Raw genomic sequence first — 24,408 nt, forward strand, 5'->3', positions numbered from 1 at the left:
TCACGTTTAAATATTTTAATCGATTAACATTCCTAATATATTTTAACTTACAGTACAATAGCCCTAAAACGTCATCGTAGCAAAGAGACACACAGACTCACAACTATGAAAAAGGGGCAAAACAACCACCGAAAATAAATAACTACAAAATGACCAATACAATTATTTGATAAAATAGACACAAAACCACTACAAACAGATGCAAAATGACTACACAGAGAGGCAAAATGACTACACAGAGATGCAAAATGACTACACAGAGAGGCAAAATGACTACACAGAGAGGCAAAATGACTACACAGAGAGGCAAAATGACTACACAGAGAGGCAAAATGACTACACAGAGATACAAAATGACTACACAGAGAGGCAAAATGACTACACAGAGATACAAAATGACTACACAGAGAGGCAAAATGACTACACAGAGAGGCAAAATGACTACACAGAGAGGCAAAATGACTACACAGAGAGGCAAAATGACTACACAGAGAGGCAAAATGACTACACAGAGATACAAAATGACTACACAGAGAGGCAGAATGACTACACAGAGAGGCAAAATGACTACACAGAGATGCAAAATGACTACACAGAGAGGCAAAATGACTACACAGAGATGCAAAATGACTACACAGAGAGGCAAATGACTACACAGAGAGGCAAATGACTACACAGAGAGGCAAAATGACTACACAGAGATGCAAAATGACTACACAGAGAGGCAGAATGACTACACAGAGAGGCAAAATGACTACACAGAGATGCAAAATGACTACACAGAGAGGCAAATGACTACACAGAGAGGCAAAATGACTACACAGAGATGCAAAATGACTACACAGAGATGCAAAATGACTACACAGAGAGGCAAATGACTACACAGAGTTGCAAAATGACTACAGAGACACAAAACAACTATAAAGAGACATAAAACAATTACAAAGAGATGCAAAATGACTACAAAGAGACACAACTACAAAGAGATGCAAAACAACTACAAAGAGATGCAAAACAACTACAAAAAGATGCAAAATGACTACAAAGAGATGCAAAACAACTACAAAGAGATGCAAAACAACAACAAAGAGATGCAAAATGACTACAAAGAGATGCAAAACAACAACAAAGAGATGCAAAATGACTACAAAGAGATGCAAAACAACAACAAAGAGGTGCAAAATGACTACAAAGAGATGCAAAACAACAACAAAGAGATGCAAAATGACCACAAAGAGATGCAAAACAACAACAAAGAGATGCAAAATGACCACAAAGAGACACAAAACAACCACAAAAAGAGCCTAAACAACTGTAAAGTCTTTGTGTCTTGCTCCTACAGTATGTAGGAGAGGTGTTGGGGCCTTTAACATGTCTGTACTCGGGGGCCCATTGTCTCTTAATCCGTCCATGGTATCCTCTTTGTTCTGGAAACCAAATTGTAAAGGATTGACGTCTGTATTCTGTGGAACAGAGCAGTTTCATTCATGAGGTATTCCTGTTCTGTTCCATGAAGAAATCCAAGAACCTCCCTTCCTGGGAAACGGGCCTGATGTAAAGGTCCTGGTGTAACAAAGCACTGCGTCTGTGTTGTATCCCATGTTTCACTTGGTTAAACAACAGTCTGGAGGCTCCCTGCAGGCACTGAGGGCATGTGGTACCTCAGATTCTTCCAGAAGTTTCTGTTTGAGCGCAACTTGGTGAGTTTGTGTGATCCCGGGGAGGGTTTCTTCCACTTCAGAGCTCCTTGTTTCCTCTTGATATAACGCAGTGACTCTGGCAGGCAGGTGTAATCCACCGGACCATCTGATAGAAGAGAATACAATGATGACCATTTATTCACATGAATATATGTACAATCATCTTTCATCCTGTAGCTTCCCAGTGGTGTTCCTTATGTATTCACAATTTTGTCAAAGCGTCACAATGCGACCTGACGTAGGATGCATGATGACACTGCTACATGTACCGTATATATACATCCTTATAGTCAGAGTATTAATACAGTAACTAGCGGTCGGCGTGCTCCCAGTCAGGAGAAGCAGACAGGAGTACGGGCAGGAAGCTAAGCGATGTACTGCTACATACACAATAACAAAACTAACTAACCGATGGATTCACCGGTAGACCAGCTACTCTCCTGTACTGGTCTGGTGGCTTTGAAGATAGCGATATAAAAGAAAGGGCTGTCTGACGGCGAGGTAAAGCGATGAAAATATTCTAAATGCAGCGTACACTTAAACTGATGTTAATTTTTTGTCCACAGCTGCTTTACCTCGCCATCAGACAGCCCGTTCCGACGGGGAACTGAAGCCGTTATATCGCTCTCTTCGAAAGCCACCAGACTCCATTCACAAAAACAGTAATTTTACCTCGCAGAACACAGAAATATATATACAACCCCACTTCAAAAAAATCCAAACTAACATCTAAGTTATTTCCAAACTTAGCACTTAGCTAGCGTTGACTCAGCTAGTGCTAACGTTCACATTATTCATAACCTTATTGATTAGCGTACTGTGCTAACCTACGTCCCGTTTCCATTTGAAATGGGAAAAGAACGCAGATGGACCTGCCCTTCTCTGACCAAAAGGAACATTATTCAAGTGTTTTATTATTGGTATACTTATTTTAAACTTAAAATTAGAGAGTATGTTTAATCATAGCATAACAAACCAAGACATTACACAGCTGTTAGATGGATGACAAATGGAGAGGGAACTCTGCTCTTTGGGAAAAGCGTTTGTTAATTGATTGGTACCGCTCTCAGTAAATACAAGTCGGTCCTCACCGATCTCCACCAAAATCACTCGGGGTTCGTTCTGGGTCAAAGCGTCGTGAAGGCCAACTTTCTGCTCGTAGCACAGCTGGGTTTGGTTGTCACGCAGCGGCACTTCCTCTGTGTTGATGTCAGGCGACAGGATGATTATCAGTCTGCGGCACTGACGCACTGTAGCAGCAATGGCATCGTGCACCGCTGGAAGAGATTAAACAGGAAACGAGTCAAGTTACAAAACAACATTATATCTCTACAACTTTATCTAAAACGTGTTTTTTAGATAAAGGTCAGAGATGTGTTTGACCTTCTCCAGTGACTGACTCTTTAACAGCTAATTAACTACATTCAGACTACAGCCCACCTCTTTCTAAAGACTTTAGGCAAATTTCTTCTTTTTCTTTTTGTTGTAATCACACAAAAGTGTGAGAGGCGATATGTGACAGCAGCGGTGGAAAGTAACTAAAGACTTTTACTCGTACTGTACTTAAGGACAATTTTGAGGTAAAAAGGTACTCTTTTTTCATGTTGAATGACTTATTTCTAAGAACCAGAACCAGATTTAAAGTGGTGCTTTTGTGTGATTCTTTGTGGAGAAATTCAGCTTTACAGATGTCGATTAAATCAACTAATCGATTAGTCGACTAAGAATTTCTTCGGTCGAGTAATGTCCTAGTGTACGAAGTACTGGATGCAACAGTATCCTTGAACGCATCACTAAGGAACTCAGTAATTGCAGTGATGGTACGTGTCCACAGGGGCGTTTTTTTATCGCGAGGAATCGCCTCGCTACCGAGCATTGGACGCTTGATGGGCTGCCACTAGATACAAAGCACTTGATTGGAGGAACGCTTTACCTCCATGGGCTGCTGCTCCCAGCTTTCAAACCGGAACCAACATGGCGGCACAAACTTTCTTCCCTTATTTTACGAAAGTAGTTCACTGAAATGTGTTTCTGAAAACATTTTATGCGAGGAATAAGCCATGCAGTTGATAATCTGTCTTTATTACACGGTTGTGTTGAATACTTGATTCTGATTGGTCAATCACGGCGTTCTGCGGTCTGTAATTTGTGTATTACACACCGTTGCTATGTATAACAGACCGTTGCTACATATAACAGACCGTTGCTATGTATAACAGACCGTTGCTATGGGCACAGTTCTGATGTCGGACTCTGGAGGACCGTTTTTACATCAAAATATTGATTTCTCCAGTAAGTAGCTGTGTAATAAGCGGGATAATGTACAGCTAGCGGGTCATTGTTGTGAAAGAATCCCCTTCAGGGCGATGCAAGACCACCCCGGACCGCAAGAACGTCCACGGCATCCCCCTGTCGGAGTTTATTTCACAACAATGACCGGCTCGCTGTACATTATCCCTTACTTATTTTGGATCGACAACGGTTAGTTTAAAAGTTTCTAGTGAGTTTCCATAGGCGGCGAGTCGCGCCGGACGCCCCCAAATTTGCATAAAGTAGCCTGGACCTCAACTTTATGCAAATGAGGAGCGTGCGACATGATCTCCCATCTCTCGAAATTGCGGCGCCATGCTACCAGAATGCATTGCACGGCTGCTTACATAGACAATGAATGGGAAGCGTTTAAATCTCAGCAAAAACAGTAAATGTAAACCTAACATGAGTTTCTTTCCAATAAAGCTCCAGGAGGCTCCTAATTTATTCCACCTTTAACTGTGAACCAGGGGAGTGTCCGTCCCTCACCTTCTCCGGGGCAGTCGTCCCGTCCTCTGATGTACAGCGAGTAGCCATGTTGTTTCTCCAGCTCCTCGGGGAGGACGTGCAGGGCCAAGCTCGCCGTCTCTGCCGAACTCGTGGTGTCGCGAGGGAGGAAGCTCACGTAGGCGTCGTAGAGCTTCCCGTCGGGAGCTGTAGAGAGGACAGCATTATACTTCAGATATTTTAATCTGTCTTTTATTGCCTTTATACATTCCTGTTGCTTTTATTTTCAAAGTTAACGCGATAACGCAAATTTGTTTTAACGCCACTAATTTCTTTAACGCATTAACCCAACTTGTGATTGTTTGGTTGTAGTGGGCTCACTTTTAAAGCTAGAGTGAAGATACTGGTATCATATGAAACTATTAAACCTAAAGAATCCATTGGTACCAACCATGTCATACTGGCTTGTCATGAAGGAGGTTAAATAACGCTCCAAACGTACGCTATATTTTGGCGAGGAAAAATTGTCATGTCCATTTTCAAAGGGGTCCCTTGACCTCTGACCTCCAGATATGTGGATGTAAATGGGTTCTATGGGTACCCACGAGACTCCCCTTTACAGACATGCCCACTTTATGATAATCACATGCAGTTTGGGGCAAGTCATAGTCAAGTCAGCACACTGACACACTGACAGCTGTTGTTGCCTGTTGGGCTGCAGTTTGCCATGTTATGATTGGAGCATATTGTTTTATGCTAATGCAGTACCTGTGAGGGTTTCTGGATCAATATCTGTCATTGTTTGTGTTGTTAATTGATTTACAATAATAAATACATACATGTATATTTGCATAAAGCAGCATATTTGTCCACTCCTATGCAACATTCAGCTTACGGTCAAGTTTAGTTGTTCAACTGTTGTTCAATAAAGTAAACGAGAGAGTTCCTGGTAGCATCCAGTCCGATTCCACAGATAAAACTCTTACCTCGTTTGGAGAAATGGCTCATCAGTTTCCTGTGAGCCAACACCAGCTCCACTTTAAAGAAGAGATAGGCGACGGCGAGGCCCAGAACAGCCAGCAAGGCGGCGAGGCAGAGAGCCACTCTGGTGTAGAGGGCGCTGTGGTCGGCTGGAGAGAGGACAGGACACGTACAAACAACACTAGATTAAACAAGCACTCTGGGGAGACGTTCAGGAACGATTCGTCCTGTGGAAACCTTTCTAAGAGTTTCTAGGCAGTTTATTTGGATATCACATTTCAAACAGAAAGGCGATTTGTCATTTATGTCATTTTGCGAAAGAAAACCTGCGGATCTGCGAAGAAAACTTGCTGATTTGCGCAAAGAAAACTTGCTAGTCAGTGAGGCTTACTGCTAAATTACAGCAACCTCATCATCATCATCGCAGTGCGCAGGTTTTGTTTGATTAGTAGCGGCAGACGAGACAGGAGCGCAACCTCCCGAGCACCTTCGATAAAAGGATGAAAGCGGCACAGCATTTTTAGATGCGGCATGGGAACAGCGTCTTAGTCCTACTTAGAACATGTTGTAGTGTTGGACATCAGCCTCTTATGGCCAAAATGAGTATTACAACAACAAACACTTAAGGATTATCCCGGCAAAACCTTTTCTTCCACCTGTTCTTACGTCATAAACACAGAAGAGAAAACTGTTTAGATCAGACTTAGAAAATGGATCACCCAAATCTTTATTTTGCCTCTCAGGGCTTCCGTACCTTTGGGTTGATGTTATCTATGATATGTCCTGCACATCAGTGTAATGTTTAAAGAAAAAGAGAAGAGAAGCAGATACCTTCTTGAAGCCACACAACGCCGTATTTTTGTCCACCTGTGTTGAATACATGGCAATGGATGGGGACGTTCAGGAACTGCCGACGAACTTTAGAGATGGACAGAGTGGCGTTACCGTACACCTTGCCTCTCTCGGGAGAACTGAACAGGACAGAACCAGTCAAACAGTCAGTTCATAAATCAGTCAACCAAGCAAGAATAAACATTTAGATTTCATGCTTTTCTTCCTCTTTCATTCTCAATATTTAGGAACTAGGAGGCAGAAGTTTGATACTGCCTTATGTGCCAAAAGATTGTTTCCTCTTAATCACCTCCTGTTGTTATTTTTAACCCAAATACCAAGTAATCAGCAGCCTGACAAATGCAGTGTTTGTCATTTTTCTCAAGAAGTGTTTCTGCGTTTTTATCTTGCTTTACAGCCCCCGCTTCTTGTCAACATACAGGCTGAAACAACATGACAGACACGATGCAGAAAACTCACAATTTCCAGGTATCGTTGAGTTCCTTGTATTCTTCAGAATCGTTCCCGTCAACAGTCCAACACATGTGGGTCTCCGGGTTCTCACTGTAGCCAATGTAGGCTCGACAGTGCAGCTCCACTCTCCCGCCTGCTCATCAGGGAAAGAACAATGCAGAGGTCACTCCACACATCCTGGTGGTCACTGCACTGGAATCAGTTACAGAAATGAGTCCTGTGAGAACTACTGAAAAGCCTTTCATGTCTCCTGAAAGGAAACCACCATTTTTAAAAGATGCTTATGATCATGTGTTATGTCAAATTTATCATATTATTGCCAAGTTCAAAGAGGCAACATTTAAGCACTACGACGGTGGAGGCTGTTACCATGAATATGCACATAAAGCTGAGATACACAGTACAGCATGGTTGTACTGCAACCAGGCAATGCACACATAACAGAGGCTATATTGGATGGAGGTCTTTAGTAGGAAAAGGACTGCAGACTGTATAGAAACACACACACTTCAGATTAAGGCATATTTGTGGTGATTGATTTCTTATTGGGGTATTTAGGAGGCCCGAAGAGGTGAAAGCATGCAGTATTCCTACAGAGAAAAGCAAACATTTAATTTAAAAAAGTTTTTTCGTGGCAGATTTTTGTTTTAATCATTTGGTCGCAAGATCATTTTTGCTTTTAATTCATTACTTGATTTTACTGAGCCACGCACTTTTGTGTTGGACCCATGCTTTAACATTTATTTAATTTAATTTAATTTAATTTAATTTAATTTAATTTTATCGTATTTTTTTTTCTTTTCTTTTCTTTTTTTCTTTAATTTTTTTTCTTTATTGTTTTAATCATCTTGTCACCAGATCATTTTTGCATTTGATTGATTACTTGATTTTACTGAGCCACACACTTTTGTATTGGAGCCCTGCTTTGACATTTATTTATTTTATTTATTTTATTTATTTTATTTATTTTATTTATTTTATTCATTTTATTCATTTTATTTATTTTATTTATTTTATTTTATTTTTGTTCTATTTGATCTCATCTTATTTTTATTTTATTCATAGTAAATGTGCCAGAGTTAACTAATGAGCTCATTTTCATAGTCTCTTGGCAGCTTATTACAAATTAGTGGCCCAATACTATCAATACAGGGCTTCAGCAAGTACTACAGTACTGACAGAAGGACGACTGGGGAGATCAGTGTTATGGTTTGGTTTTATAATTGTACTTCAGATTGAAAACAAATAGTCCCATGACTCTTTCCAAGCATACTGTATAGTTCTAGCATGCCAGAGAGGAACCTGTATTAATCCTGCAGTTTTGATCGCTAGAAAATACTGTAGCACGTCCAGTATATTCGTTTTATACTGTCGGTCACGCAAAACTAGTCGATCAAATTACCATCCTGTTCATTTTACTTTCTAAATGTTAAATAGAGAACGGTGCACGAGTAAACCTGCAGTGAGAAGTGACAGTGAGATCTGCAGCAGATGACTCAACTGAAACCCGACAGACAGACGTACAGTTTGTGGGTGTTACTATGACGGTGGTTATGATTGTGAAAGAGTGTAGAAAGAAAGACTTACCTTCTTCAACCACGACCACTTCCTGTTGAGGATACAGCACCTCAGGAACTGGAATGACTGCAATCTCTGAAGACACATAATCAGTATAATAGAAGAGAATACAACACAATACAATACATAGGAGAAGCCAAATAAACTAAGATAATCTCTTAGTTAGTTAACTTCTTAATGATAACATGATGACACTTGAGGCTCAGTACATACGTTTGTTAATAGTGAGGACAGCGCTGCGTGCGCCGGTGTACTTCCTGCCGTTCAAGCTAATGTCTACCAGGCAGGTGTATTTCCCAGCATCCCCCTCTGTGGCAGGAGTCAGTCTCATGAAGCCATCCTCATGCACAATGAAGTGCTTCTCTGGTCGCTCCACCGGCTGGCAGTCCTGGTGTGATGATGAGGACAAAACTTTATCTATAGAGCGCTTTAAAAAACAATAATTCTAAAATGATGTGTTTGAATATTTCTGCATACTGGGGTCCCTAAACAGTGTTGAATTCCATAAATTGGATCTCACTGTAAAGCTGAGACTCTTGTGGATCCAACAAGCCCAACTGTATTCATGTGTGATGAGGTTAGTCCCCATAGGAGACATTTCATTGACCTCACTGTATAAAATGACCTGTGGTGACCTCTAGGATAATCTCAGCCTCATGAAACTTTACAGCCACAAACTAGAGACCTAGAGCATTCAGAGGATGGATGGATCAGACTAGAGACCTAGAGCATTCAGAGGATGGATGGATCAGACTAGAGACCTAGAGCATTCAGAGGATGGATGGCTTTCCTAGCTAGATTGACAATAAGGGGGTTTCTGAGCAGTTTACACAACACAAGTGCTTGCCATCCAATCGCCGACAAATGCAATTCTTGCAGAAATCTCCAAATGTCAAAAGTTTTTGAGCCCAAATCACAGCATGGCTTTTTCTATGGTGTTCCTCAAGGTCTTGGTGTCTTAATGTGGGATTTTGGAGGGATTATTGATCATTTTTAGCAATTCTCCAGTGTTAAAAAATGGTTAAATGTAGCCGCAAATCTGTGTAACAAACGGTATCAACCCAGAAATTCCTGCAACAACTTATGAGACATAATAGAGCATGGGGATGACCATCATATGGAATCGTGTGGAACAGAACATATTTAATAAGCAGGGTGTAACATGTTACACCCTGCTTGCTGCTTTAATTAGAATCAGAATTAGAGTTGCTGGCGGGAGGATTTTGTTTACATGGCTAGCTGTTCCCTCTTGCTTGCGGTGTAAACAATGTGTAAACAAATAAGATCTAGATCTACAGTAGGCTGCATGGCCAGGCGATGTGTTGGCACGACTTGTGACCTAAATGGACCTCTTCTAGAGCCAGATGTTTAGGCTACAGGAACCAATGTCAACACCATCAGCAGCAGATAGGCCAGATGTTTTAATCTTTGCACACCTTTAACATGTTCCTGATGTGTAACAGCGGGGGGCGGCGTTGCATTTATCAAGTCAGAACGTACAGGACGTGATGCAGAAATAACACAAAACCAAAAATATGTTTTCAACCAGAAATAATTGATTAAATATCCACCTCTGAAAAAATGATATAAACTAGCCTGAGTTTATGTGATTTGGGAGCTAAATAGAACAAAAGAAGACTGAATATCATGGAGCTGTATACCTTCATCCATCGTACGTTCCTGGTGTTGTTCAGCCTGAAGATCTCTGGCTGTTTGCAAGCCAGACCGCCGTTGCCTCCCTTGTCGATGTGTTTGTTTTCAGCTGGATCAGGACACTCTCCGCTGGACACTGACACCCCAAACGTCACATTGGTTACTCCGGTCTGGTCCCTGAAGGGGAGACGGACTGTGAGAGAGTTGCAGGACATATATGACCTTATACTGTATAGGTCTAACTAACATAATCTCTATGTGGAATGGTAGATAGTTGGTGTGAATGCTGGAATATTTTGCCTCCTTCCTCCATTTCCCACTTTTCCAACTATTCATTCTGCTTCAGCTGCTTTTTCATGCATTTTCAACTCTTATCTACTGATTCATACTCTATTTAAACCTTAAAATATTTCAAATCTTTAATAAATTAGTGGTATTTTTCCATCTTCTAGATCCAGCGATACTGTGTAGCGTCAGCTCTTCAGAAAAAATAACTTAAAATATTCCCCATCTTTTATACATTATTGATATTATTAAATTTTTCAATGATATTCATACATATCAAACCCTTTCCTACTTTTCCAACTACTACTCCACCTTCTTCTTACAACATTTAAGCCAGCATTACAGCTTAGCCTCAGCTCTTCAGCATCCAGCATTCACACCACAATTTCTTCAGATATTGCTTTTCTAGTTGTAGATTGATTTTTACATTATATCGTTATTCTTTTTATTCTGTTTCTGTTGGTGTAAATGGAGTGGACAGAATATTAGAAACACTTCTCTGTTACTTCATAAGGTAACTCTGAGCTCTTTATGCAGTCAGGATCAGATGCCACTAAGTCATACAGGAGTTTCTATACCTTTTCTCACATTTGTAGAATCCATTATGGGACATCTGCACATTTAGAAACCACAGCACCCCGTCCCTGACCTCCACTCCGGAGGGCAGGCCGAGGTCATGCTGCCTCCCCTCTTTGCTCCACGTCACCTTGGTGTGGTCATCAGCAAACAGGCACTTCAGCAGAAAGAGGCGGCCGACGCTCACATGGTAGGTGTCTGTCGCCCCGCTGTGGCCTGGATGTGACAGTGCAAAGAGAGACCGGTTGATTGTCTTTCAATGCCAAGGGTGAAAACTTTAACATTAAGACACCACTATATACATGGAGGACATGCAGCTGCAACAGAACAGTTGACATAGAACATCTGGAGTAAATAGGGAAAAGCATGGAAAGCAAGATTTTAGATTTTAAAGTGTTCTCTGGCACAAATGCATGTGTAAAAAGCTTAAAACAACCCTTATAGTAACCATTAGGGTGCAGCATTGGTGGAGGTTGCTCTCTGGAATATAAATTACTCAATACTTCCATGTTTTTCTACTTTCTAAAAAAAAATTGCACTGGCAAAACAATATAAAAATGGCTTAGAAATAGCATACATGGCATACAAAGACATGTTTTTTTCTATTTAAAAATAATTATCAGCCGCATTTACTAAAAAAAAACAACGTTTCTGCTGAGCACTGAGCAGATTTACTTCAGCAGCAACAAAGTTTATATATATTGTTTTCCAAAAGTTTGAAAATGGATCATTATATACGGAACAAGTGTGAGGATAGGTATGATGTTAAAAAACTAAACCTTGAGGCAGGAAATGAAAGATCCGGCTGCCAAAATCTCAAAATGACTGTTAAAGGGGATGTCAACATTCACACCCCACGCTTTAAAAGAAGTTGAGTGGAGTGAAATGACTGTTCAGTAGCACTCTTACTGTAGATCTGTTTCAATCCCTATTATTTTCAACTGTAGAATGGTGTACAGCACAGACATCCCACAGAGATTTTACAGTCTTTAACGCACATTTTTTGTCATAATCTGTCACTCTATGTATATATTGTAATATGTACATACCTGTCACTCTAAATATAAATCCTACTCAGTGTACATACAGTATATAAACGTCTCCACATGTACAAACTGTATATTATCATCCAGTCCACATATATCCATCCGGTATATATTTCCTTGCACTACTTGTATCATTTACAACTCCCGAACACTTGACTTGTTTATAGACATTTTATTTTATTGTATTGTTTTATTCTGTTATTTCTATTCAGTGTAAGTACAGTGAGAGAGCTGCATAAAAAACAGAGTTAAAGGGACTGTCTTGTTAACAGCTACACCTGTGGCCGTTAAATCGCTTGTGTTCACTCTACATAGACATGAAGGAGCATCGCTCAACACAGTGAGGCGACACACGTCAGCTAAAACCACAATATCACTCTATATTTCAGCTGCTTGGCAGTAATGTTAGCTGACCAGACGAAGGTCTCTCCATGAACATGATTTAGATCTGATCATAGTGTTGGCTTTTCCGGGGCTGAAGCAGGAAGAGAAACGTTATCGTCTCCCGACTGCGCCCGCAGGGAGACACCAGAGTTTTGGTCAGAGACGATAACGTTTCTCTCTGCGGAGCTCCGTCACTTCACAAGACACGGGAAACCTCTGTTGGTCTGGAGGAGCTGCAGCAGTTATTTCTGCACAAACGTCCACTGTACATTCACTAGATATTCTCAGAGCTAAACTAACTGTTCTGTTGTGTGGAGTGAGCAGCATGCACGTGTAGAGGTGGAGCGAAAGAGCGAGAATGAGCGCGGTGTTTGAGTGAAGGCAGGCAGAGGAGCAGAGGCTCCAGCCACATGCAAGTGCGCATGGGACCCCGACCCGGTAGATTTATACATGTAAAAAGTTACAAACAGTCCCTTTAAGGGCAACAGGAATAATGGAGAGAATTTAATTATTATTAGTATTATTATTATTGTTATTAAAAATTATTAATTTTTATTTTATTGTTTTTATTGTTTTTTATTCATTTATTTTATTATTATTATTTTTTTTTTTCTGCCGATCTCCAGTCCAGTAGGTGGCGGTAATGCACTTATAAGCTGGTTTGCCAACCGCCAATATACACCAAAGAAGCAGAATAAGCAGAAGAAGAAGAAGAAGAAGAAGAATTAGGGTCTTTCCCATTAGTGCTTGACTCCTCGACTCCTCCGCTCGCGTCTTAGTCCCGCCCCCGGGAGATGCGAGCGGAGGAGGCGAGGAAAAGACTCGAGGAGAGAGGAAACGAGGAAATATGTTTTTAGAGACATGAGACGTCGTTTCCTCTGAAGCGTCACGTGGAGCGACGTCTGTTTCTGATGACAGCAGCAGCTGATCACATCTGGATCAGCTGTCAGTCGGCTTCAACAGCTGTTTATGTCTGAACTGATCTAATACTAATAAAGAAACAGAGTTATCAGAGCAGCAGTGTTTCTCTCTGTTTAACAAACACCTGCACATGAATAACAGCTGCAGTCTGTATTTCTACTGTGGACTGAGTCCTGCTTAGAGGACCAGGAACCATCTCTACTGTGGACTGAGTCCTGCTTAGAGAACCAGGAACCATCTCTACTGTGGACTGAGTCCTGCTTAGAGAACCAGGAACCATCTCTACTGTGGACTGAGTCCTGCTTAGAGAACCAGGAACCATCTCTACTGTGGACTGAGTCCTGCTTAGAGGACCAGGAACCATCTCTACTGTGGACTGAGTCCTGCTTAGAGGACCAGGAACCATCTCTACTGTGGACTGAGTCCTGCTTAGAGAACCAGGAACCATCTCTACTGTGGACTGAGTCCTGCTTAGAGAACCAGGAACCATCTCTACTGTGGACTGAGTCCTGCTTAGAGAACCAGGAACCATCTCTACTGTGGACTGAGTCCTGCTTAGAGAACCAGGAACCATCTCTACTGTGGACTGAGTCCTGCTTAGAGAACCAGGAACCATCTCTACTGTGGACTGAGTCCTGCTTAGAGAACCAGGAACCATCTCTACTGTGGACTGAGTCCTGCTTAGAGAACCAGGAACCATCTCTACTGTGGACTGAGTCCTGCTTAGAGGACCAGGAACCATCTCTACTGTGGACTGAGTCCTGCTTAGAGGACCAGGAACCATCTCTACTGTAGACTGAGTCCTGCTTAGAGGACCAGGAACCATCTCTACTGTAGACTGAGTCCTGCTTAGAGGACCAGGAACCATCTCTACTGTGGACTGAGTCCTGCTTAGAGGACCAGGAACCATCTCTACTGTGGACTGAGTCCTGCTTAGAGGACCAGGAACCATCTCTACTGTGGACTGAGTCCTGCTTAGAGGACCAGGAACCATCTCTACTGTGGACTGAGTCCTGCTTAGAGGACCAGGAACCATCTCTACTGTGGACTGAGTCCTGCTTAGAGGACCAGGAACCATCTCTACTGTAGACTGAGTCCTGCTTAGAGGACCAGGAACCATCTCTACTGAGGACTGAGTCCTGCTTAGAGGACCAGGAACCATCTCTACTGTGGACTGAGTCCTGCTTAGAGGACCAGGAACCATCTCTACTGTGGACTGAGTCCTGCTTAGAGGACCAGGAACCATCTCTACTGTGGACTGAGTCCTGCTTAGAGAACCAGGAACCATCTCTACTGTGGACTGAGTCCTGCTTAGAGGACCAGGAACCATCTCTACTGTGGACTGAGTCCTGCTTGAGGACCAGGAACCATCTCTACTGTGGACTGAGTCCTGCTTAGAGGACCAGGAACCATCTCTACTGTGGACTGAGTCCTGCTTAGAGGACCAGGAACCATCTCTACTGTAGACTGAGTCCTGCTTAGAGGACCAGGAACCATCTCTACTGAGGACTGAGTCCTGCTTAGAGGACCAGGAACCATCTCTACTGTGGACTGAGTCCTGCTTAGAGGACCAGGAACCATCTCTACTGTGGACTGAGTCCTGCTTAGAGAACCAGGAACCATCTCTACTGTGGATTGAGTCCTGCTTAGAGGACCAGGAACCATCTCTACTGTGGACTGAGTCCTGCTTGAGGACCAGGAACCATCTCTACTGTGGACTGAGTCCTGCTTGAGGACCAGGAACCATCTCTACTGTGGACTGAGTCCTGCTTAGAGGACCAGGAACCATCTCTACTGTGGACTGAGTCCTGCTTGAGGACCAGGAACCATCTCTACTGTGGACTGAGTCCTGCTTAGAGGACCAGGAACCATCTCTACTGTGGACTGAGTCCTGCTTGAGGACCAGGAACCATCTCTACTGTGGACTGAGTCCTGCTTAGAGAACCAGGAACCATCTCTACTGTGGATTGAGTCCTGCTTAGAGGACCAGGAACCATCTCTACTGTGGACTGAGTCCTGCTTGAGGACCAGGAACCATCTCTACTGTGGACTGAGTCCTGCTTGAGGACCAGGAACCATCTCTACTGTGGACTGAGTCCTGCTTAGAGGACCAGGAACCATCTCTACTGTGGACTGAGTCCTGCTTGAGGACCAGGAACCATCTCTACTGTGGACTGAGTCCTGCTTAGAGGACCAGGAACCATCTCTACTGTGGACTGAGTCCTGCTTGAGGACCAGGAACCATCTCTACTGTGGACTGAGTCCTGCTTAGAGGACCAGGAACCATCTCTACTGGAACAATATCTTATATTATGTATTCATTATTAGCGTCTGTAGTTATTGATGTTCTGACAGTAGAAGTTATGTATTAGGCTGAATGTTTCAGGGGAAAGTGAAATGATGTAACTCATATCAAACCCGACGCTCAGGAATGATCAGCTTCACATGTGACTGAATGGAAATGAGGATAAATGATGTAAAAGGTGTAAAAGACAAACTCTCCTTCTCTCTCTGACTTTAACTGGATCCTTAATAAAAGTTAATGAGTGAAATAACAGATCATCAAAAGAAAACTCTTTCTAATAAATGCAGAAAGTTGTTTGAGGTCTGTTGTCAGCTGTTATAAACCCCTTTCAGTGTCAGACTCCTTCAGAGTCAGACTCCTTCAGTGACGGTGTGTGAAGCAGAGCTCCTGCAGGTCCTCCTGCTGCTGGATCACTTCACCATCAACATGCTCCGTCTGCTGTTCACTCCTACAGTTAACACAGATTATAACTAGATGGTGAATCAGAACACAACTAAAATATAAATCTGTTAATCTGTGATCCGTTTTCACTCCGGTATGAAACTCAGTGATGTTGATGTATCTGATCAGTCTGATCGGCGCAGCGTCCAATCAATAACTGATATCCAATAAGGGGGCGTGTCGGTCGGTGATAAACTTCCGTGGAGGAAACACTGGAGGATGCACTGGTGTATCCTCGCTCATAGCTCCTCCAGCAAGCCTCCTCGCTCCTCGATGCGCATTTTATGAATTGGGACGTCCTTCAAGATGGAGGACTGAGATCGATTTCCGGGTCACAGCCGGAGGATCGAGGAGCGAGGAGACGAGGAGACGAGGAGACGAAAAATGCTGAAATGAGAAGCAGCTCGAGTGAATTGAAAGTAAAGTGAACGGCCGTATTTCAGGACATTAACTGCTAGTTTAGTTTAGTGCATCCTGATGAACCGTCCAGTTGGGAAGGAGTTGTCCACAGAAGACCTGAGGAACCCTGTGATGGAGGTGGATGTCTACTAATGATGCAAAGAACCAACACCTGGTGAGACAGCTGCTGACACCACTGCTAATGTTTACTGATAGATAGCTTGTTTGTTTGTTTGTTTGTTTGTTTGTTTGCTACAGTTTGTTTGTTTGTTTGTTTGTTTGCTACTGTTTGTTTGTTTGCTGCAGTTTGTTTGTTTGTTACAGTTTGTTTGTTTGTTTGTTTGCTACTGTTTGTTTGTTTGTTACAGTTTGTTTGTTTGTTACAGTTTGTTTGTTTGTTTGTTTGCTACTGTTTGTTTGTTTGCTGCAGTTTGTTTGTTTGTTAGTTTGTTTGTTTGTTACAGTTTGTTAGTTTGTTTGTTTGTTACAGTTTGTTTGTTTGTTTGTTTGCTGCAGTTTGTTTGTTTGTTACAGTTTGTTTGTTTGTTTGTTTGCTACTGTTTGTTTGTTTGCTGCAGTTTGTTTGTTTGTTAGTTTGTTTGTTTGTTTGTTTGTTTGCTACAGTTTGTTTGTTTGTTTGCTACAGTTTGTTTGTTTGTTTGTTTGCTACTGTTTGTTTGTTTGCTGCAGTTTGTTTGTTTGTTACAGTTTGTTTGTTTGTTTGTTTGCTACTGTTTGTTTGTTTGCTGCAGTTTGTTTGTTTGTTACAGTTTGTTTGTTTGTTTGCTACAGTTTGTTTGCTACAGTTTGTTTGTTTGTTTGTTTGCTGCAGTTTGTTTGTTTGTTTGCTACAGTTTGTTTGTTTGTTTGTTTGTTTGCTACAGTTTATCGGGAGAATGAATACTGTCAAACCACAAACTACAGACCTAGAGCATTCAGAAGCAGCATGGCTTTTTCTCTGGTGTTCTTCAAGGTCTTGGTGTCTTAATGTGTTAATCTTTGTAACAAATTGGATCCAAAATTGGTGCAACAACTTATGAGACATAATAGAGCATGGGGATGACCATCATATACTTCTATCATCATGTTCTAAACCCTGATACACTTTCACTATTTATTTTAATTAATTAATTGATTAATTAATTCATGTTTATTTCTGATTAATGACTAAACAACTTGACTCACAGTGCTGAGCAGCATCTCAGATTAATCTCCAGGTTCTCAGCTTTCAGACGATGTTCACCACTTCTATGTGACGTCTACTGTTGACCTGCTATCTCCCCCTAAAGACTAAAACGGCTGACTCTGACTACATACATGCTGAAAATTCAACATTTTTACTGTATTAATGTAGAACTTTTTCAAATTAAAAGTCCCTAGAAGTGTATGAGTTACCTTTTCCCATGGTCTAATGGTAAACACGTTAACAAAAATCACAATATATGGTAATATTGAATTGCAATACTTAAAAAATCGTAGAAACTCCTTCCCAACTTGACGGTCCTTGCTAACCGTCAAGTTGGGAAGGAGGCTGGGTCACGGGCGGACATGGCTCTTTACTTGGGGTATGAAACATACACAGTGTAACCGAAGCTGCGGCCGTGCATTGCGATTAGTTAAATTTTGGCGAGGGCAGACCAGATTTTTACTGTGCATGTGTTGTACCCAAAAGATATGATGCTGTCTTAGCCTCTTTCCAGAGGCCTTGAACAGCAGCAGGAAGAGGCTGCAGCTTTGCTTCAACTCCGGAGCCCGTATGTACGTATGTACGTATGTACGTATGTACGTAGTACCTATTAGGCCTTGATATTGTGATTCAGTTTTTTGTCTCAACGATGCATGTCGTCACGTTTTTATATCGCGATATTTGGTGGCAGGATATTTCGTCACACCCCTGGTACGTACTACTAGTACAGTATGAGGTTTCGAATACAGCCTTCGTCATCTCCTGACTTTTTCTTTTCCTTCTTTCCTCAACAGCCATTGTCGTAACGCTTTGTTTGTTTAAGACGTGCAATTCATGTTTAATGTAGATGACAGACTGATGGGTTTGGATTGGAAATCCCAGCATTTTGTGACGACTTCTTAGAGGAAGTCAACAACAGATATACAGCATGATGAGTGATTGGTTGGTGTGTGCACACAGCAGGTTGCTGTGTCTCCATTGTTTGCTTGCAGCTGATTGCATTAACTGAGTAAATCCTGTATTGACACATACAGGTGCTTATGAATGAAGCTTTGCTTATGTGCAGTGCCGCCATCTAATATGTTTTTGCAGTAGACATATGATATTTCAGTGTTCAAAGAAAGCGCTTCTTGTATAGACTACAGGCTGCAATCTGTGGTTAATGCCAGGTTTATGTGTTACAGGATATCGAACTCTGCACGTTGGGAAAGCCGTATTTGTGTGTTTCTCTGCATGTGTGTTCTTCACTGAAGACTTTTCACACACACATTAACATTGATTGCAAAATATTCTGATTCATATTTCTTGCAGTAAAATGTTTAAGCTACTGAAGGAGCACATTATCATCTTTCACTGATATTTATAACTTAAGCCTTCCGTGTAAATTCACACTGAGTGAACAATTTCCTTTGTAAGACGATGCTGACGTCTTTCATATCTGGGACTTCCTGGAGACTCAACCATGTGTGGTAGTAAATGTTTGCTGCCTTTGACCTATTTAATTAACAGAGGAGGCCGATAGAGAGAACCTACTGACCTCACAAACTTTTGCACCCTTTTTGTGTGTTAAAAATCATTTTCTGTTCTGAGATGAATGTTGTGCTTGAAGCCTGCTTTTAGCTGCTTACCGAGCCAGGTATGTAAACTTTACACTGTGGTCTGTGTATCTATTCAGATCATCATCTATATGAGTGGGGTGGGGGGAGAACCCAGATACAAGTAGCTGTGCTGAAGCTGCCACATCTATTAATGCAGAAACGAGAGGTGTAGTTTCAGTTTTAGAGCTAGAGTGAAGGAAAGGAGGTTAAATAACGCTCCAAATTTGCACTAAATTTTGGCGAGGAAAAACCGTCATGGCCATTTTCAAAGGGGTCCCTTGACCTCTGACCTCCAGATGTGTGAATGTAAATGGGTTCTATGGATACCCACGAGTCTCCCCTTTACAGACATGCCCACTTTATTCTATTCAATTCAATTTATTTTTATATAGCGTCAAATCATAACAGAAGTTATCTCGAGACGTTTTTATGATAATCACCTGCAGTTTGGGGCTAAAATGATGCAGTTTTTTTAATGCAGTATTCTAAAATGGTGTATCTGAATATTTCTGCATACTGGGGGACCTAAACTGTCTTGAATTACACAAATTGGGTCTCACTGTAAAGCTGAGACTCTGGTGGATCCAATGAGCCCAACTGTATTCATGTGTGATGATGTTAGTCTCCATAGGAGACTTGACCTCACTGTATAAAATGACCTGTGGTGACCTCTAGGATAATCACAGCCTCATGAAACTTTACAGCCACAAACTAGAGACCTAGAGCATTCAGAGGATGGATGGATCAAACTAGAGACCTAGAGCATTCAGAGGATGGATGGATCAAACTAGAGACCTAGAGCATTCAGAGGATGGATGGATCAAACTAGAGACCTAGAGCATTCAGAGGATGGATGGATCAGACTAGAGACCTAGAGCATTCAGAGGATGGATGGATCAAACTAGAGACCTAGAGCATTCAGAGGATGGATGGATCAAACTAGAGACCTAGAGCATTCAGAGGATGGATGGATCAAACTAGAGACCTAGAGCATTCAGAGGATGGATGGATCAAACTAGAGACCTAGAGCATTCAGAAGTAGCATGGCTTTTTCTATGGTCTTCCTCGAGGTCTTGGTGTCTTAATTTGCTATTTGGAGGGATTATTGATGATTTTCTATCAGTTCTCAAGTGGTAAAAAATGGTTAAATTTAACACCAAATCTGTGTAACAAATGGTATCAAAAATTGCTGTAGCAACTTATGAGACATAATAGAGCATGGGGATGGCCATCATATATCCTTATACACTTTTACAATTTATTTTAAATAATTTAATAATTAATTGATTAATTAATTCATGTTTATTTCTGATTAATGACTAGAACAACTTGACACACCGTGCTGAGCAGCATCTTCTATGTGACATCTACTGTTGACCTGCTATCTCCCCCTAAAGATCACCTGTACCCTCAGAAAAAAAGACAAAAACGGCTGACTCTGACTACGTACATGCTGAAAATCAAACATTTTTACTGGATTAATTTACAGATTTTTCAAATTAAAAGTCCCTAGAAGTGTATGATTCATCTTTTTCCCATGGTCTAATGGTAAAAACATTAAAAAAAATCACAATATATCGTAATATCGAATCGCAATACTTAAAAATCGCAATACATATCGAATCGTCACCCGAGTATAGCCCCAGCCCCAGGCAATAAAATGTTTTGAATAAGAGGAGCAAAAGAAGGACCATTTACGGAAGCTCTAAAACGACATGATTCAGACTTTTTTTTTTTATTCTTTGATTTTTGATTGCTGTAAAAGTATGATGTGTATAATTCCTGATAATGAATGATATATTTGAGTTGAAGACATCTCCGACTGTACACACAATATCCTTCCTCTAACTTCACCAAGTTCATCACTGTCAACCATGGATGAATGGATGTATACATCCATGTTGTCAGCTCGATCTGAGCTGTTTGGATATAAACTGGGAAAGAAAAGTTGGTAAACTTGTGTTTGATCGATTATTTCTCTGTTGTTGTTATTGGCAAAGCATTTTGGCAAATTTTTCTTGGGCGCTACCCACATAATCAGCTGTGCTGCTCATCCCACAAATGCATGATCCTTACAAGTTGGACATCATTGTGAAGGTAAATAAACAGGCTTTCTAACGATGTAAAATACAATGACCATTAGCATTGTAACAACGGAGAAATAATCGACTAAACACAAGTTTCCGAACTTTTTTTCCCCAGTTTATTTACCGTTGGCTGATTTGACCCAAACGTTATAAGTAATAAAGGAAAACGACCTTTTGTTTTCTCATGATAACGAGTTAATTATGTCGTTATCTTGACGTTTAGGGCTTCCGTAACCATATATATATTTTTTTTAATCAAAATTAAATTCACGTATTCCTGTTGTTCATGGGTGGATATCTCCCTTTTGAAGGGAACTCCTAACAAGTAATGCTCAAGCTCGTTTCTCAAGTGCCTGTTTAGCAGGTTATAAACAGGAAAAGCAGTGTCGCAACACAAAGCCCTGCGCTGTAACTGTCAGGTTATTATGAAACAGGTGTGTCATAAATATGTTCCTATCTTATGAACTTATGTATCTTTACTTATTTGCTTTACAGGGTTCAAGAGTTTAGTTTTTTTCCCTCAACCCATAGAAGCCATGTTGATTCTTTGACTGGGATAATAATGAAACTGGAAATGCATTAACCTGAGTCAGCAAATATTCCAAAACAACACATGTAAAACAGCTTTATGTTGTAAATTTGAAGCAGCCAGTGTATGGTTTTAGAAATTGTTTTTAAAAGCAGAAGCTTGTTAGTCTGTAAAGAATAGAAGAATAATTGTAAAAGACAGAAACTCAAATACTCACTGTGTGCCACCGTGAATGTCAGAGAGAGCAGTACAGCCAGCGAGAAGACCCGGCTTGTCGCTGCCATCGTCCTTGTTTGAGGGGAAAAGACACGTTACATTTCATTAATAAAGTCCCCTGTGATTTCTCAGGCATGGCGTATGCTGACTTTCTGCAATAAACAAGGTTTCTTGACACACTTCCTGACGGGTCTCTGACTCGAAACAACTTCCAAGAAAGGGAAGTGAGAGAGGTGCCGTTTAAATAGCTGACACAAGGAAGGCAGAGCTGAAACACTCCCAGTAAAGTCCCAGGAAGTTCCACTGGTGTTGGCTTTTGTTAGGAAAAGAGCCTTTTCTCTCTCTCTGCCCACCTCTCTTGCTTCATCTCTCTCTATTTCTCTATCTATTTTAATGAACGGATACAACTGACCCTGTCATTTAGTACTTCGGTTTTAAATTTGCACCATGGTATCCTGATAGTACTGCTCTTGGGATTTTGAGTTTTACTCAGATATTTATGTTTTATCCTGGAGAAAATAATCATTACCTTTTAATATATTGCTGTCATGTAAAAATTAGATTGGATTGACCCCAATAACCTTATGCAGATATGAGCAGATATGCACATGGTGAGGGGTTTTACGGTATCAATTTATTTAGAATTAAATACTAGGAAGGGTATTACTTATTAAATGGTCAATAGATAATATATAAATTAGGGCTGTCAATCGATTAAAATATGTATTCGCATGATAATCCATAATTAATTGTGATTAATAAAACATTTTATCTGTTCAAAATGTACCTTAAAGGGAGATTTGTCAAGAATTTAATACTATGGGAATGAACAAATATGCTGCTTTATGCAAATGTATGTATATATTTAATATTGGAAATCAATTAACAACACAAAACAATGACAGATATTGTCCAGAAACCCTCACAGGTACTGCATTTAGCATAAAACAATATGCTCAAATCATAACATGGTAAACTCAAACTCAAGTTGAGGCTCGTGGGTCAAGGGACCCCTTTGAAAATGGTCATGACAGTTTGTCCTCGCCAAAATATAGCGCAAGTTTAGAGCGTTATTTAACCTCCTTCACGAAAAGCTAGAGCCCGCTCCAACAAACCAGAAAGATTGATTGCATTAATGCATTAAAGAAATTAGTGACGTTAAAACAAATTTGCGTTAACACGTTATTATCGTCTTAACTTTGACAGCCCTAATAAATATAAATGAAAATGCCGACATTGATCTAAAATCGCACTTTGTCTGCAAACAAACTGGGCTAAAAAGCATCAATGAAAATCTTTCCAAAAAATTATAATTGCAAACTTAGTAGCTCATTTTGTAATGAATAAGCTTATCATTTTACTATAAGTCATCACTTTGGCTGTTATTAATGCTAATAAAGGTTTAATTCCCTGAATGTTCTTCAGTCAAAGCATTCCTTCCCTTAATATGCACTTGAAGAAACAGTTGTATGCTGATATTAATATATAATATCTATACCTTACTGTAAAGTAGCACCTCAAGAAGAGCTGTGAAGCCGCTGCAAACTGAGACTCTCTCAGTCCCTCTATAGTGAAACTACTGAAAGTTACCTCAGGGTTTAATCAAATAAACTGAGACCTATGAGAATTATAGGAGCAATAAAATGATAAGAGTGGATTTAAAAAATATTACTAAGTAAAACTAAAGTACAAAAGGAACTACGGGACTATTTTGACATTTATACTCTTAAGAGATAAGATAATTGAGTCAATATAAAAAACAGTTTCACAGACACTGACATCATGCATAGAAACGTGTATATGTATATATATATATATATACGTATATGTATATATATGTATATATATATATATGTATGTATATATGTGTGTGAAGAACCAACTCTAACTGTATTTTTGATGGTAATGTTAACTTACCAGGCAGAGAGTTGAGGCTTAAAGACAGCTGCTTGTTACTTGTCTTGCAATAACCTTCTGAAGAGCTGCTGGGTTTTCCGTCCCCGTCTTCACAGCATTTCAATACTGTTCCTCTAAACCCCGCTGCAAATTTCCGCTCAACAGAAAAAAAAAGCACCTCTCGTTTTGCAGCATAGGTGTGCCGCAATGATTAATCCCCGGCTCAGAAGGAAATCAGTTCAAATATAGGCCACCAGACCTCATTTACTAGATATGAGAGTGACAGTTATTGTCTTAATGCAACTTTAAAGTGTAATTTTTTTATCACATACTTACATATCTCACATACTGTTAATGCAAACTAAATAGCATGTTAGTATGGAATTTCGGACGCAACCATAATGTAACTTGGACAAAAATAAAAAAAAAGTCAAGTCTTTGGAAGCTAATATCCGTAGTGTATGGAAATGAACTGGAACCAATTTTGGCCACGTGTACTGTAAATTTAAAAAAAGCAAGAAGAAAGAAGGACAAACAACTTCAAAATGGACGAAGCTTTCCACGT

The 24,408-nt window shown here is 40.7% G+C and overlaps 1 protein-coding gene across 3 annotated transcripts; it reads right to left on the bottom strand.

The window, feature by feature from the left end:
* Positions 1–24,106, bottom strand: il1rl2 (interleukin 1 receptor-like 2). Of its 3 annotated transcripts, none has more exons than XR_012596978.1 (12): positions 21,949–22,289; positions 10,838–11,051; positions 9,983–10,151; positions 8,535–8,709; positions 8,331–8,396; positions 6,750–6,876; positions 6,270–6,409; positions 5,444–5,587; positions 4,500–4,664; positions 2,792–2,977; positions 717–1,806; positions 1–357 (listed from the first exon to the last, which is right to left on the bottom strand). XR_012596978.1 is itself a non-coding variant. In XM_074657897.1 (12 exons), exons 2-12 carry the CDS (start codon positions 22,013–22,015, stop codon positions 1,613–1,615), a joined length of 1,647 nt encoding a protein of 548 aa, XP_074513998.1. In that variant the 5' UTR covers positions 22,016–22,019; positions 23,865–24,106; the 3' UTR covers positions 671–1,612. The 3 variants fall into 3 exon arrangements, 2 of the variants coding, with proteins under 2 accessions (XP_074513998.1, XP_074513996.1); XM_074657897.1 differs by lacking the exon at positions 1–357 and adding an exon at positions 23,865–24,106 and having other exon boundaries at positions 671–1,806; positions 21,949–22,019; XM_074657895.1 differs by lacking the exon at positions 1–357 and having other exon boundaries at positions 671–1,806.
* Positions 24,107–24,408: the final 302 nt, after the last annotated feature.

This window comes from Sebastes fasciatus, chromosome 14 (assembly GCF_043250625.1).
Source record: "Sebastes fasciatus isolate fSebFas1 chromosome 14, fSebFas1.pri, whole genome shotgun sequence".
Lineage (NCBI taxonomy): Eukaryota > Metazoa > Chordata > Actinopteri > Perciformes > Sebastidae > Sebastes > Sebastes fasciatus.